The 14,340-nt window shown below is 42.3% G+C and overlaps 1 protein-coding gene across 1 annotated transcript in view; it reads left to right on the top strand.

Moving 5' to 3' along the window:
• Positions 1-8,909: 8,909 nt before the first annotated feature.
• Positions 8,910-14,340, top strand: part of NEDD4 (NEDD4 E3 ubiquitin protein ligase) — a 135,657-nt gene continuing 130,226 nt past the window's right edge. The window contains exon 1 of the mRNA XM_042941944.1: positions 8,910-9,042. Coding sequence (XP_042797878.1) covers positions 8,998-9,042 — 45 coding nt within the window. The 5' untranslated portion in view covers positions 8,910-8,997. The remainder of the gene's footprint in view (positions 9,043-14,340) is intronic.

Consider the following 14,340-nt stretch of genomic DNA (forward strand, 5'->3'; position numbering starts at 1 on the left):
GGTCCTTAGTGACAGAGAGCCCCAAATCAACTCAGCAGTATTGATCCAACTCAGAAACTCAAAGCCATCGCATTGGTTTTACCCTTTTCCTTGTTTTATCTTCTCAGGCCCTCATTCATGTTCCCTATGATCAGTAGTATGTTGGTAATGTTTAATAATTGGCTCTCCAGGAGAAAATAATTACCCTCGTGTGTAGTGTTTGCTAGTTTCTGGGGTGTAAGTACTCATCCTGTGGTTAATTTTAAGCCACCAATATGATATCATGAATCTACAGCGGTATAGACATGTGCACAATTGGTTCTGGGGAGCTAGCAGAGGCTGAGTCCAGGACACCACCGCTTGACAGCATGTTCAAAAATAAATGACCTGCACGCAAACCTTTGCCTTAGAAGACAGAGCGCGGCTCAAGAAAGACAAAGAGTTACCTACTTGTCTGGGCCAAGAATCAGAATGGTGGGTACACTGTGCTGACATTAGACATAGATACAAATAAGATGGAAAAACAAAAACAAAAACAAAAGAAAGCCCTCTGAGGTTGGGGGGAGAATTTCTACTGTTTAACACATTGATGGGGTATGGGGTGGGGAGCTGTGAGGGATAAGAATTTGGGGATACTCAGAAATTTCTAGCCTTTGGCCTGGATAGATAGTAATGCCATTTCCAGAGACACAGAATATAGGACAATGATGAGTTCAGTTTGGGATCTATTAAGTTTGAGGTTTCTTCATGACATTCAGGCAGACTTAGCTAGTGAGAAATACATGTGTGAAACTTACAAAAGAGCTAAGGGTGTGCCACAGGCACAGTATTATTGTGAAATTCTATTGTTGATAACTACGTATTATCCCTGGAATATCCTGGCTCCCTTCCTCTCCCCACACCCAGGCAGCAGTGAGTGCCTTCTGTATTTATTACCCTCAGGGAGGGCTGTTACTAGAGAAATGAAAAGAGAGATGAGTCAATGCTCAGTTTCTAAGTTTCAAAATAGAGCTGTGAATCTCGCAGTAGAGAAAAGCAAGTTGAGAAAAAGTTTTTTGAGCCTCAAAAGCCTACATTTTGACTGCCAAGAGCTAAAGTTGATGTCATTAGGACTGATTTAGGTAGAAGGAAAGATGATGTGAAGCAGCCAGTTTTCCTACCCTGAAGAGAGAGTTAGAGGTGACAAGAATGTATAGATGTGTGTCTCTGAGAAAGAACTCCCTGCCTACATCCTTGCTGCTGAGCTATCAGGAGAAGGCAATTGTAGAATACCTAACAATGGAGGAGCTCTAACAGAAAACGTGGTGTGCCTCACTACTGTCAGGAGGCCTGTGAGTTGGGAAACTCCAGATAGGTCTCCTGCAGACATAGCCTAGAGGCAGTAGCTGCAGAAGAAATGACAGTATAGTGTGATTTGACAGTGGAGTGGAGTCCAGATGCCAAGATTTCTGTCTCCACAGCAGTAGGGGTGCAGCATGTGGAAGTTTCCACAATGCTAAAAGGTGGAAAACAGAGGGCCACTGAACAAGAAGAGCCCTTAGAGATGGGACAACAATCAGAGAATGGCAGGTAAACTGACAACTGCTATGTATTTCCAATACAGAAGGAGAACAGGAGAAAACCAGACCCCCTCCTCCAATGCCATGCCCATACAGAAGCTCCTGGTACTCAGACTCTACTCATAAGACAACGGGGAGAAAAGAAATATCATCATTTGATTAAGTAGAAATCTGAAAAGACTACATTATCATACCTCAAATTTACCATAACTCATTACCATAACTTACCAAAATCTACCACTCTAAAAAATTTAAAGAAAAAAAAACCATCTCAAGAGGTACAGAAGACATGGTTAAATAAAATCCAATGTCCATTTATGACCAATAATCTTACTATTGAACTAGAAATAGAAGTGAACTTCTTCACCAAAGAAAGGAGAGCAAACAAAACAAAACAAAAAAAGAAAACAAAAAAACCCAAAACCTTACAGCAAGTAGTATTCCCTTTAAAACCAGAAATATGTCAATTATACCCATGTTATCACCATGTCTATCCAAGTATTAGACAGGACACTAAGAAAAAGAAATACAAGAGGATTAGAACGGAAGAAACAATTCAAAGATGTTAATGAATGTCTACAAAAAAGAGAAGAAGTATTTTAGATGAAATGAACTTCAGGAAGTTTGTTGAATCCTAAAATAAGTATAGAAAATTCAGTTGGATTTCTGTACATCAGCAATAAACTGTTAGGATATGTAGTATTTTTAAAAGATACCATCTGTACAATAAAAAGACAAAATATAAACTATGTTGGAATAAATATAGTAAAATATGTGCAAGACCATAGTGGTGAAAATTGTAAAACTTTTTGAGACTTTAAGATCTACTTATTTATTTATTCATTTGTTTATTTTTAAATAAACTTCATTTTTTAGAACAGTTTAGGTTTATAACAAAATTTGTGAAGACAGTATAGAGAGTGCCTATATACCCTACATTTACTTCCACCTGTTATCAACATCTTATGTGAGTATGGTACATTTGTTACAATTAATAAATATTAATCCATTGTTATTAACTAAACTTTGCACTTTGTTCAGATTTTCATAGTTCTTACTAGTGCCCCCCCCCCTTTTTTTTTCTGTTCCAGGATCTCACTCAGGATATCACATTATATTACTACATTTTGTTATCCCGTCTCTTGAGACTCCTTGTGGCTGTGACTTTCGTTGTTTTCGATGGACCTTGACAATTTTGAGGAATACTGATCAGGTGTTTGCAGACCGTCTCTATAGTCAGACTATCTTATGTTTTTCTCCTGATTAGACTGGGGTTACAGATCTTTGGTCTCACAGAGGAAAAGTGCCATGTTCATCACATCATATCAAGGGTACATAGTATCAACATGACTTATCACTATTGATGTTGACCTTGATCGCCTGACTGAGGCTGTGTTTGTCAGGTTTCTCCACCCCACCCCCACCCCATTTTCCCTATTGTCCTATTTGGGAGAAAGTCGCTAAGTCTAAGCATAGCCCACAATGTAGCAGTAGGGAGTTATGTTCCCTCTCCTTGAGTATCTACATAAATTATTTGGAATTCTACATAAAACTTGTGTCTTCTCCCCTACTTATTTGATCATTTACTTATATTAGTATAGACTTGTGTATATTTATTTTGTTTTGGGTATAATTCAATACTACTTTATTTTGTTGCTCAAATTGTTCCAGCTTTGGCCATTGGGAGATCTTTGATATACCCCCATCATTGTGGGCTTGATTTTTTTTTTTTCAGCATTTCTTTACTTTCTAGCACTAAAATATGCTTCAGGCTCATCTTGTACCTTTCTTGCCCCAGTACTAGAATCAGCTATTTCTCCAAGGGCACTAGCTAGTTCCTTTTATTAAAGACCTTTCTTTATTTTTAACCAGCATAATTTCATTTTTTAAAATCTGAAACAATCTCAAACTTACAGAAAAGTTGAAAGTATAAAGAAAATTTTTTCTTGATCCTTTGAAGAAGATTTTATTGACTTGCTGCCCATGAACTTTCTAATACATTCGTACCTCGTACATCTTATAAACAAGGTCGTTTTCATCTACATAAACACAATACAGTCATCAGAATCCGGCAGTTAACATGCGTTACAATCACCTCATCCTCAGAAACATTCATGTTTCAGCAAATGCTTCAATAATGTCTTTTATAGCAATAGGGTTCGGTATTGTGGGGTGCCATGTCTCTGTGATGGCTGCTTTTATGTATCAACTTGGAGGGTGTTTTTGGAAGAGATTTACATTTAAATTGGTGAACTTTGGGTAAAGCAGATTGCCCTTAATAGTGGGGTGGGCCTCATTCAGTCAATTAAAGGCCTGAATAGAATAAAAGACTGTTCTCCCCTAAGCAAGCAGGGATTCTCCAGAAGACAACCTTTGAACTATATCTGCATTATCAGCTCTCCTGCTGCTGGGCCACACTGCACATTTTGGACTTGCCAACCTCCATAACTGCGTGAGCAATTCCCTCTGGTAAATTTCTTTCATATATGTATATCCCATCAATATACACACACATACACCCATTGGTTCTTTCTCTGGAGAACCCTAACACAGTCTCTTTAATCTCTGTCTGCAATAGTTCCTCAGATTTCTTTGACTTCTATGTCCTTGCACTTTTGAAAATTACAGACTGGTTGTTTTATAGTAAATGTCCCTTAATTTGGGTATGTCTGATGCCTTTATCATGATTAGATTCTAGTTAGGCAGGAATAGCACTGAGGTATGCTCTGTTCTCTGCAATGCATTTTAGCAGATTCAAGATTTTGTTCTGCCCCATTACTGATCTTCAGTTTGAATACTTATTGTGGTGCTGTTGTTCATCCCTTCTCCCTATGTAATTAATAAGTATTTTGTGAAAAGATAAATCAAACTCTGTAAAAATCCCACTTGTCAAATTCTGAATTTACTCATTTAGTATAATTTACATCAGTATGGATTTACGGTATCAGATTTATTATTGGATTATAATCTGGTGCTATCATAATTTATTTTGGTGCTCAAGTTAGTCTGTTTTTTGGCAGTGGGAGCCTCTTTTTGCTGGCTTCTGTGTCCTTTTGACATGTCTCCATCATTACTTCATTATTTTCTGGCATAATAAGATGTTTCATAAACAAGACTCTGTAGCAGCATCATGTGTAATAGCAAAACAAAATGAAACAACAGCAAACAAATGTCAAAAAAAAGGAAGCATTGCCTTTAATTGCTGAAGTGGAAAGTTCAAACTCCCCTTTTTTTTTTAAGTTTAAAAAAGAGAGAGAGAGAGAGAGAGTTGGGGGAGGGACAAGAGGGGAGAGAGAATTCCAAGCAGACTCTGCATTGTCAGCATGGAGCCCCATGCCCCAGGTGGGGCTTGAACTCATGAACCGTGAGATCATGACCTGAGCTGAAATGAAGCGTAGGATGCTTAACCAACTGAGCCCCCAGGCACCCCTAAAGTTGAAACTTCTTAAAATGGCATGAAAGAGAAAATTAAAACTTTCTGGGTTTCAATAAGAGAAAACTTTTAGAATTTACTTCATTAAAAAAAAAAAGTATAAACATAAAAGATAATTCTGTCCTTGAATATAATAAACCCTTGGGAAAAGCTTAGTAATCTGATGTTTCATTTATCTCAACTGACACAAAAATTTTTAAGTAATCTCTAGGCCAATGGGGGCCTTGAACTCATGGCCCCAAGATCAAGAATCGCAAGCTGTACCACCTGAGACAGCCAGGTGCTCCTCAACTGATACAAATTTTGAACTATCATTAAGTTTCAGAGACACCATTGTCATTTATCTAATCAAAGTACTGCAGGGGTGCCTGGGTGGCTCAGTCAGTTGAGCATCCGACTTCAGCTCAGGTCATGATACTATGGTTTGTGAGTTCTAACCGCGCATCAGGCAGTCTGCTGTCAGCACAGAGCCTGCTTCGGATCCTCTCTTCCCCCTCTCTTTGCCCTTCGCTGCTCATTTTCTCTCTCTCTCAAAAAATAAATACATACACTTAAAAATTTTTAAATTATAAAAAATAAACAATGTGCTGCAAACATTTGAAACAGCTAAATCATGTAAGAAGAGGTGTTTACAAATTAAAAACAAAACACAAAAAAACATGTTACCCCAATGTCGAACAACAGAAGAATGACTGATTAATTGTGTAATACTACAACCATTTGGCATGAATTTATCTCACAAATAGAATGGCAAGAAAAATGGAAGTCCTCTTATGATTCCATTTATATAAAGATCAAAGAGATGAAAATGAACAATATGTTACTTAGGAATACATACCCATCTGGTAAAACAATTTAAAAAACACAAGAAAACAGGGGCATCTGGGTGGCTCAGTTGGCTAAGCTTCCAACTCTTGATTTCTGCTCCGGTCATGATCTCACCATTTGTGGGTTCGAGCCCTGTATTGGGCTCTGTGCTAACAGTGTGGAACCTGCTTGGAATTTTCTCCCCCACACCCACCCCCTGTATCTCCCCTGTTCACAGGCTCTCTCTCTCTCTCTTTCTCAAAATAAATAAATACACTTTATAAAATAAAATAAAAAAATTTTAAAAAACTTTAGGAAAAAAATAAGAAAATTAAAAAAAACAAGAAAACAGTAAACAGAATTCAGAATAGTAGTTATCTCTTGGTAGGGGGAGGAAAGGGGATGGAATAGGAAGGCACAGATAATGCAAAAAAATTGTTGGTAATATTCTTTTACTTACAGTGGGTGATGAGTGCATTAGTGTTCATTTTTATTCTTCGTACCTTATACATTTTTATAACTTTTTGTATGTACTCAAAATGTAATTTAGAAATTTTTCTACAATTTGAGACACATTGAACACGTTTCCTATGTTGTCTAATATGGCAGTCACCAACCACAAGTAAACATTTTAAATTTAATTGTAAAATTATTCCTTATTTGTCTTAGCCACATTTTAAGTGCTCGACAACCAAGTGAACTAGTAGCTACCATGTTGGTAGTGTAGATATAGATTTCCTTCATAACACAAAGTTTTATTAGACAATACTGGACACAGTGCCTATCTCCAAGAAGAACACCCTTCTAGCACATGGGTTTTTCTCTCAGGATTGGAGAATGACAAATCCCCAGACTTGGAGAATCCAAGAGCAGAGATGACCTATATCCTAAGTATAGTCTTACATCAAAAGCTTTAAAGAAGTGTCCCTCATCCCCACCGCATGCCAGAGTGTAATGTCAGCAATACTACAGAAGTGATCCAAAGCTTGAATACCCAAAGCAGGCTGGAGACAGGTACCAAGTCTCAGAAGCCACAAAAATGATGCAGAGGGCCAGCAGCAAATGAGAGAGGTCAGATGCCCTGAAGGGGTTTTCTTCTTTGAGCCTAAAATTCCCTGGCCTGAAGACCAGAAATGGATTGGGAGTGCTGACTTCTCCGTGAATGCCAGAGGGCAAAAATGGTAGCAGAGACTGCTAGGTTCCCTGCCTCCCCACCCCCCCATCACTGGTCTCCCTTTCCTCCCTAGTGATAGAACCCAAGGTTCCCCAGAACAGTCTATATTTGCCAGCCTACCCTGTATTTAGATACAGCTATGTGACTCAGTTCTGTTCTATGAGTTTAAGTAAAAGACTCCATAAGCCTTTCTTAAAAAGACAAGCATGAGACCTGAACTCCCATCTTTATCCCCTCATCTGTCTTGTTGCCTGGAACAGGATGTAAGGGTTGGAGCCTGAGGCACTCTCTGGACTAGAGCATAAGGGCCACACCTATAAATGGCGAAGCAGCCAGCTTTACAGTGCCTGAATTTCTGATGCCTTTGTGGAGCAATGCAGCCTTATTTACCCTGGCCTACCTACCTCTGGACTTAAATGGGAGAACAATGTAACATCTACCCTTAAATTCTGTTACTTTGGGTTAGGATTACTAACAGCCAAGTTTCACTCTAATGGATACAGAGGTCTATGATTAGAGACCAGTGGGAAGAAAAATGTTTCCATTAATGCCAGCGGGGAGTGATGAGGGCTCTGCTATGCCCTCCATCCCTGAGATGATGTAGCACCACAGCTGCCGGCTAGAATGTAGAATTAATCTTCACAAAAAGAGGGTTGAGGAAGACCAGTGAACTAATCAGGACTAAGTTTTCTACCACTGGGCAGACAGGAAGCTTAACTATAGGAACTAAGTTCGGTTACAGAAAATTATATAGCACCATTTCTTGCACTATTGAGCTCTGAGTCTGAGATCTCTACAAGGATTGTACCTCACCATGCCAATGGCAATGTATGAGGTTCAGGGAGGGAGTTTAGAATGGAAGGAGAAAAACAGTGAACCTTAAAGATCTCAAAAATCCAGCGTTAGAGAGAGGAGTGGCAGCCAGCAGATATTAAGAGTAAGAAAGAATTAAAGAACTTTCAAACAAGGCTTTTGGATGCTTTAGAGAATAACCAACATTAAAGTATCTTTCATAAGGTTTCCCTTGTTAGATCTGTTATTCAACACCAGTCTTCCTGTGATTAGGGAACTATAAAATCCGTCAGACATGACTATAATAAGCATGATTATTCCATAGCACAGGAGGTCCTAGTTCATTGTATTTTTCTCCCTTTTTTCGCTACCTTCCATTGCTGCTACAGGTCAAGGCTTAGTTAAGCAGGTCTAGAGGGTTAAGCCTGGAGGCTGGACGTCATTGGTAGGCTTAAAAGACAGACCATACGACAGGAAATCGCTTATGAATTGGCACAGTGTTTAAAAATCACAAGGAGAGAATTTCAGATCCTGAGTCCAGGAATGATGAGATCCCTTCAGGCCTCCCCATATGCTGCCACGCTCACGCTGGGCTTTCCCCCACGAGGTCCCAAGGTCCAGCTTCTATTGGAATTGGCAGCCTTTACTAAGAACGCGCTCTGATTTTTGGCTTGTGGTGAAGCTAGGATTAAGCGCTCCTGATCCCAGGCGTCTAGAAAGAGGCAGAGCTGTGGAGCGGATCTGAGTGAGACTTGTTGTTGGGGAAAACCGCAGCTTTGTTTCCCAGGGGAAGGGCTGACGTCCCCCGGCCTCCACGGCTTGCTCCACGCGACGCCTGGCGCTGCACCGCTCTCACAGGCGGGCGCGTTGGCCAACCTCCCGGGACGGGAGCGGCCGGCGCGCCCCCGCCACGCGTGCCCCCGCCACGCGCACTCTCCACGCCCTGAGCCCCGCCACGCGCGTGCCTCCTACCCGAGCCCCTGACGCACGCTGTCCTCACGGCGCGCGCCCCCACCCCCACGCCCCAGCAGGCGCGCCGCCGCCGAGGCGCTGCGGGCTCTTTCCCGCCGCGCTTCCTAGTGCCACTAGCGCCCACTGGCCGGGGGAGGCGCTGCCGCCGCCGGGGGAGCACCGCCTCCTCTTCCTCCACCTCCTCCCGCCTCCTCCCAGTTCTCCTCCTCCACCTCCTTCTCACTACAGTTCCCACTCCAGGGCGGGGGCAAGCGCGTCCAGTTTGCTGGAGCTGTTCGGAAATGGCAACTTGCGCGGTGGAGGTGTTCGGGCTCCCGGAGGATGAGGTGCGGAGGCCGAGGGGCTGCGGGGCGGGCTTCCCTTCGCGCTGCTCACCAGCCGGACCGGAGGCGGCGGCGGCGGCGGCGGCGGCCGGAGGGTCGTCTGTCAGCCCCCGCCTCCCCATGCGCGAGCCCCGGGAGCGCGCTGGGCGCCGTGGGGACCTGGGGCGGCCCGGCGCGCGCACGGGGGCGGTGGGGAGTGCTTCCTCTAGCTAGCAGCGTTTTCTTCGCCAGCCTGGAGACTCCACACCCCTCTCCGCCCGGAGCCGCCGCCTTCCTTGTCAGTTTCCTTCAGGAAGTGTAGAGGAGGGGTGCTAGGCAGCGAGCCGCATGAGTGCGCGGGGGACGCGCATCGCCCCGCCGGCCCCTTCCTGCCACCCCCAGCCGAGGGTGTGTGAGCTCTGGGGGGCGGGGGTGGGGTGGGGTGGGGTGGGGCGGATTTCCCTGGAGTTCAGCATCCCGGCTGTTGTTTAGCCTCCGCTCGCAGAGGCCCGCTGGACTTAACTTCATGGACTTTGACATGAAGACTTCCAAGGGAATGGTCATTAGCTATTTTGGCTTTTATTTTATTATTATTTATTATTATTATTATTTTAATCTGAAATCGTTCTTAACCTTCTAACTGGAGACGGCAGTGGGAAAGCAGGCAGATAGATTGTTCTCTTCATGTTTAGCAACAAGTGCCAAGTGTGGAAAGTTCATGCTATATTTCACCAGTCTTCAGTAATATATAAAAAATAAAGCTGTAATGTATACTTTAAAGAACTTCCCACAGCTATCCAGTTTGAAAATTAAGTTCCATGATTTGAGAAGGTAAAGCTGTCCCTTGCGAAATAACTTAATGCTGGTTATACCTTAACACTTACTAAAAATAAGGGCATTTGGAAAGACTTGTTCCGTTTTAAATGAGATGTGGCTTCCCTGAATTCTTGATTCAAAATGGGAATGGGTGGGAAATGAAAGGCTATATAGTCTAACAGCGACTAGTTCAGTTTGGGGGGGAAATCAGATTTAAGCATTTTTGTTGACTGGCTAAGCTGTCACATGTACCTGTTATCAAGATTGGACCCAATTATCTAAGTACATCACCTTAATTTTATCTTTTGAGAGTGTTGGCATAGTGCCTTCTCTTAGTCACTTGGTATCTTCAAACGTCTTTTACAAAATGTCTTTTACATTTATCTTGACAGCTCTTTGTACATGAACAGTGGGCAACTTGTTTATGCTGGCAGGTTATCTCAGAGTGTTTTGAGAATGATCATGTGATAGATTAGAATTTAATTTCTCAGTTATTGCCACCAGAAGAGAATCAAAGCAGTGGTGGAAAAATGGTGGCAGCTTAGTAGACCCTCAGAAACAGTAGTCAATATGTTATGGCTAAAGATGATATTCCGGGTGAGGTCCTTTACCGTTCTGCAGAAGAGATCAGAGGAAAATAATGGAGTGTTGAACCTGTGATAGCTTTCTTCTTATCAGTCAGGTCTTCCTGCTTTGCTACAATAAGCTGTTTAATGCAGATAACGTCAAGCTGATATCCAACCCATTCAGGCTGACCTTGGACTTTCTTTCCTTGTTAATATTCAGAGGTAGGTCCTGATTCCAGATTTCTCATCTCTTTCCCTTCCAGGGAATATTGCCAAAGGTATTGTGCACTGTTTTCTCTTTGGTGCAGATTCTGTGTTTTCAGTTACCTGCTTTTCACATCACCCTTCCACCCAGCTGAAATAAGATGAATTATGGCTGTTAGTGGGTGGTCAGTAAGCAATTGGGACTGAAGGCCAGAAACTCCACCCATTGAAATGAGGTTTTCCTGAACTTGCTTCCTGAAGGATTTGTACTTCTGGGAAGTTTCATGGCCTGAGGCCCACTCTGTTTGCCTGATGGGAGTCCATTTGTGAGTCCCAGGACTCAAAGTTCCTTGCAGCTCCCTCTGTCCACTTTGTCCACATTGAGGAAGAGAGTGAGATGGGCAAATAAGAGACATGATGGAGTGCTGTCTTCTGCTTCTCCACTGTAATTTAGATTATTCATCCAACAGACATTTATTAACTGTCTGTTCTGTATCAACGCAGTATGCTGGCCACCAGGGACACAGAGAGAAAAAAAATGGCCCCTGCCTGTTTGTGAGGAGCTCACAGTCTAGTGGGAAAGATAAAAATCACTTGTTTTCTGTTTTCTGGTAGAGGTTGACATCTCATCACTATTATTTGTCATTTATTTTCTGGTTCATCACGAAGTAAAAGAGGGCTTAGAAGAGCTTCCCCCTCACTGTTTGGTTGTTTTGTTTTGTTTTGTTTTGTTTTGTTTTGTTTTTGTTTTTTAGAAGAAAAACTTTGCAGATGTGTTATTTTCTAGAACTCACAGACAGCCTGGTAATAGGCAGCCCTCTACTGTTGATTAAAAGTAAGGTAGCTTTTCTGTTACCGCAAAAAGTGATGATTATTTTAAATTTGAAACTGAAACAAGAAGAAAAACGAACAGGCGTGGGATACAAGATGCTTGGAGAATTAGAATTTAACTGATATTTTTAAATGCTGAGTCACACCATAAGAGCATATTAATGTTGAAGTAGGCCAAAGTTTAGATCATAATTTCTCTCTATCACTTTTCAGTGAATTTTAGCTATTATTCTACATGTAAATGTCTTTTAGTGAGAGGTGGCCCTGGCTTTGCGTGCAGATTTTGTCATAAAGCATGACAAACTAAGGAAGTAGTGTAATATAAGTTATACCAGATTTGCTCTGACAGTCTCTTGGGATTAACAGTAGAGGCCAATTCCCACTTTGGTGAGGAGGAGTGTGGTAGCTATGGACACTGGAATTCAACAACCCTTCCACTCTCTTTTCATGGACTTCCCTGTTATGCAGAGATTAGAAAGCTGGACTCTATGTTTCCCATACTCTCTTGCACTTAGCATTTCTAGAAATGGGTTTTGAAATAGGTTTCCCAGTTTGGTGTACTTACTTGAGATGTGGAAAGTAGAAATGAAGTGGAGTATAAGTTCGTGTTTCTTTGGCTCTTTCTGCTGCCAAGCATAGTCATGTAGACATTGACTTTTTCTGCCAAAGCATTTTCAGTATCTGGTATCTTGGGGCTTTGGTAGGAAGTTGCAGAACCAGTGGTCGTGGCAACTTCCTGATGACTAGATACAGTATGTTTGTAAAGCCAGCAGATCTGGTGGTGGCTCCTGATTACCTACCTTCCTGACTGGGGCAGAAGTTGGCAGTTTCTTGGGTGGGCCAGTTCTCAGATGTTTCAGGATCCTGCAGGGGCCTCGCCTACAGCCTGCCCCTCCAGCTCTTCAACGATTTTGTAGGCGCCTAATTCCCTGTATTAACTTCTTTCTTTTCAAAACACCTGGAGTGATTTCTGTTTCCTGCAACTGAAAGCTGACTGAAGCAAGGTGAAGAAGGAAGGAAAGGGAAAGAGTTGAGAGTGTCCAGGGCCAGTTTGGAAGTACAGGATGCACCTGTAGAGGAATGGGTGCCCTGGGTGGGTGACAGCTCCGGCAGCACATCAGCAGCAGGGTAGTTAAGAAGTGCATATTACTGACACTTCCACAACCACCGATGCCAAGCGGAACCAGACCCCGTCTGCCCTGGCATCATACTGAACCGGGGAGCACAGTGCCCAAGCTTTTATTCACCGCACAAAAAAGGAGAAGCACATTTGAAGCTGCACCTGTGTCAGTTGGGCCACAAACTTTCATGTGTTGTTTTTGCCATTGCTCCTTTTTGGCAGCTCCTTAATTCTAGCCTCATTCTATTTTTCATGGTACCGGAGAAGTGGATACATACAATTCATTTTCTAGCAATTTGCTTTTGAGTTATTCTAAACCAAGAGAAAAGTTGGAAGCACAGTGCAAATAACTCCAGATCCTCCTCACATGGTTCTCCTGCTATTGACAAGTCACTACCATTGCCCCATCATCCTTTTTTGCCCTTTTTATTAGTCTTTTTCTAAACCATTGGAGGCCAAGCTGCAGAAACAATGCCCTCTCACCTCTAAATGCGCTAGTGTGTATTTTCCTAAAACAAGAACACTTCTACATAACAGCCATCCAACCTCTAAGCCAGAAAATAAGCATGGATATGACACTACCATCCAATCTTCAGATCCCGTCAATCCTTGACAGGTGTTTTAGGCAGGTGTAGGTGGAATCTAAGTGATCGGCAGGACGCGCTGTGAGCCCCGCGTCCTCCTACGCCGCCATCTTCCGTCAAATCCCTCCTTGACAGGTGTTTTAATATTTCCCTTTTTCCTTTCTGGTCCAGGAGCCCATGTAGGAGCATATGCTGCATGTACTTGTCTTTGCAGTCTATTCTAATCTCTATCAGTTCCTTGGTCTTTTTTTGACAGATTACAAGCTGTACAACCTGTAGGATGTTCCTTAGCTGGGGTTTGGTTACTGGTTCCTCAGGACCATGTCGAAGTCATGCTTTTTTGGGCAGGAATCACAGAGATGATGCTGTGTTCTTATCAGTGCATCACATCAGGGGGTACATGGGGTACATGATATTGACTTGTCCCATCACTGTCAATGGTAACCTTGCTCACTTGATCATTTGGGTGTCTGTCAGGTTTCTGTTTTGTCATGTCACCATTTTCCCCTTCCTAATGATTTGTATTTTTTGTGGGGATGTCTTCAGAGATTATGCCAGTAGCCTGTCCTTCCTCATCAGATCTCCATCCACCACTTTCACCATTCATTGATGACTTCCACCTGAATCAAACACCACTATTTTTTTTTACTTCTATCTTTATTAATAGGCATTCTATGTAAGAAGAGCTTTCCCTTTCTCCTCCATTTATGTATTCATTTATTTTCATCAGCATGGATGTGTAGAATTCCACCTTATTCAATGGGTTGTAATTAATTACTATCATTAAATATTTTGTTGCTCAAATTGTCAGAGTTTGGTCATAGGAAGACTTTTTAAGGGGGTTCCTAGGTCATTGTGACAAGTCTCCATCATTCTTTGAACACTTCATTACATTCTGGCTGAAGATGTTCCAGACTCCTCTTGTATTTTGCCTAGCCCACCATTGTCTAGAACCAGCCATTTCTTCTAGGAACATTGGTTTCATTTAGTAGAAAATGGTTTTCATTTTTTATTTTTTTTAATGTTTATTTTATTTATTTTTTGAGAGAGAGCAAGAGAGAGGGAGAGCAAGCGAGCAGGGGAGGGGCAGAGAGAAGGGGAGAGAGAGGATTCCAAGCAGGCTCCGCACTGTCAGTGCAGAGCCTAATGCGGGGTTCAAACTCACAAACCGTGAGATCACGACATGAGCCGAAATCAAGAG

Source organism: Panthera leo, chromosome B3 (genome assembly GCF_018350215.1).
Source record: "Panthera leo isolate Ple1 chromosome B3, P.leo_Ple1_pat1.1, whole genome shotgun sequence".
In the NCBI taxonomy this organism is placed as follows: Eukaryota; Metazoa; Chordata; class Mammalia; order Carnivora; family Felidae; genus Panthera; species Panthera leo.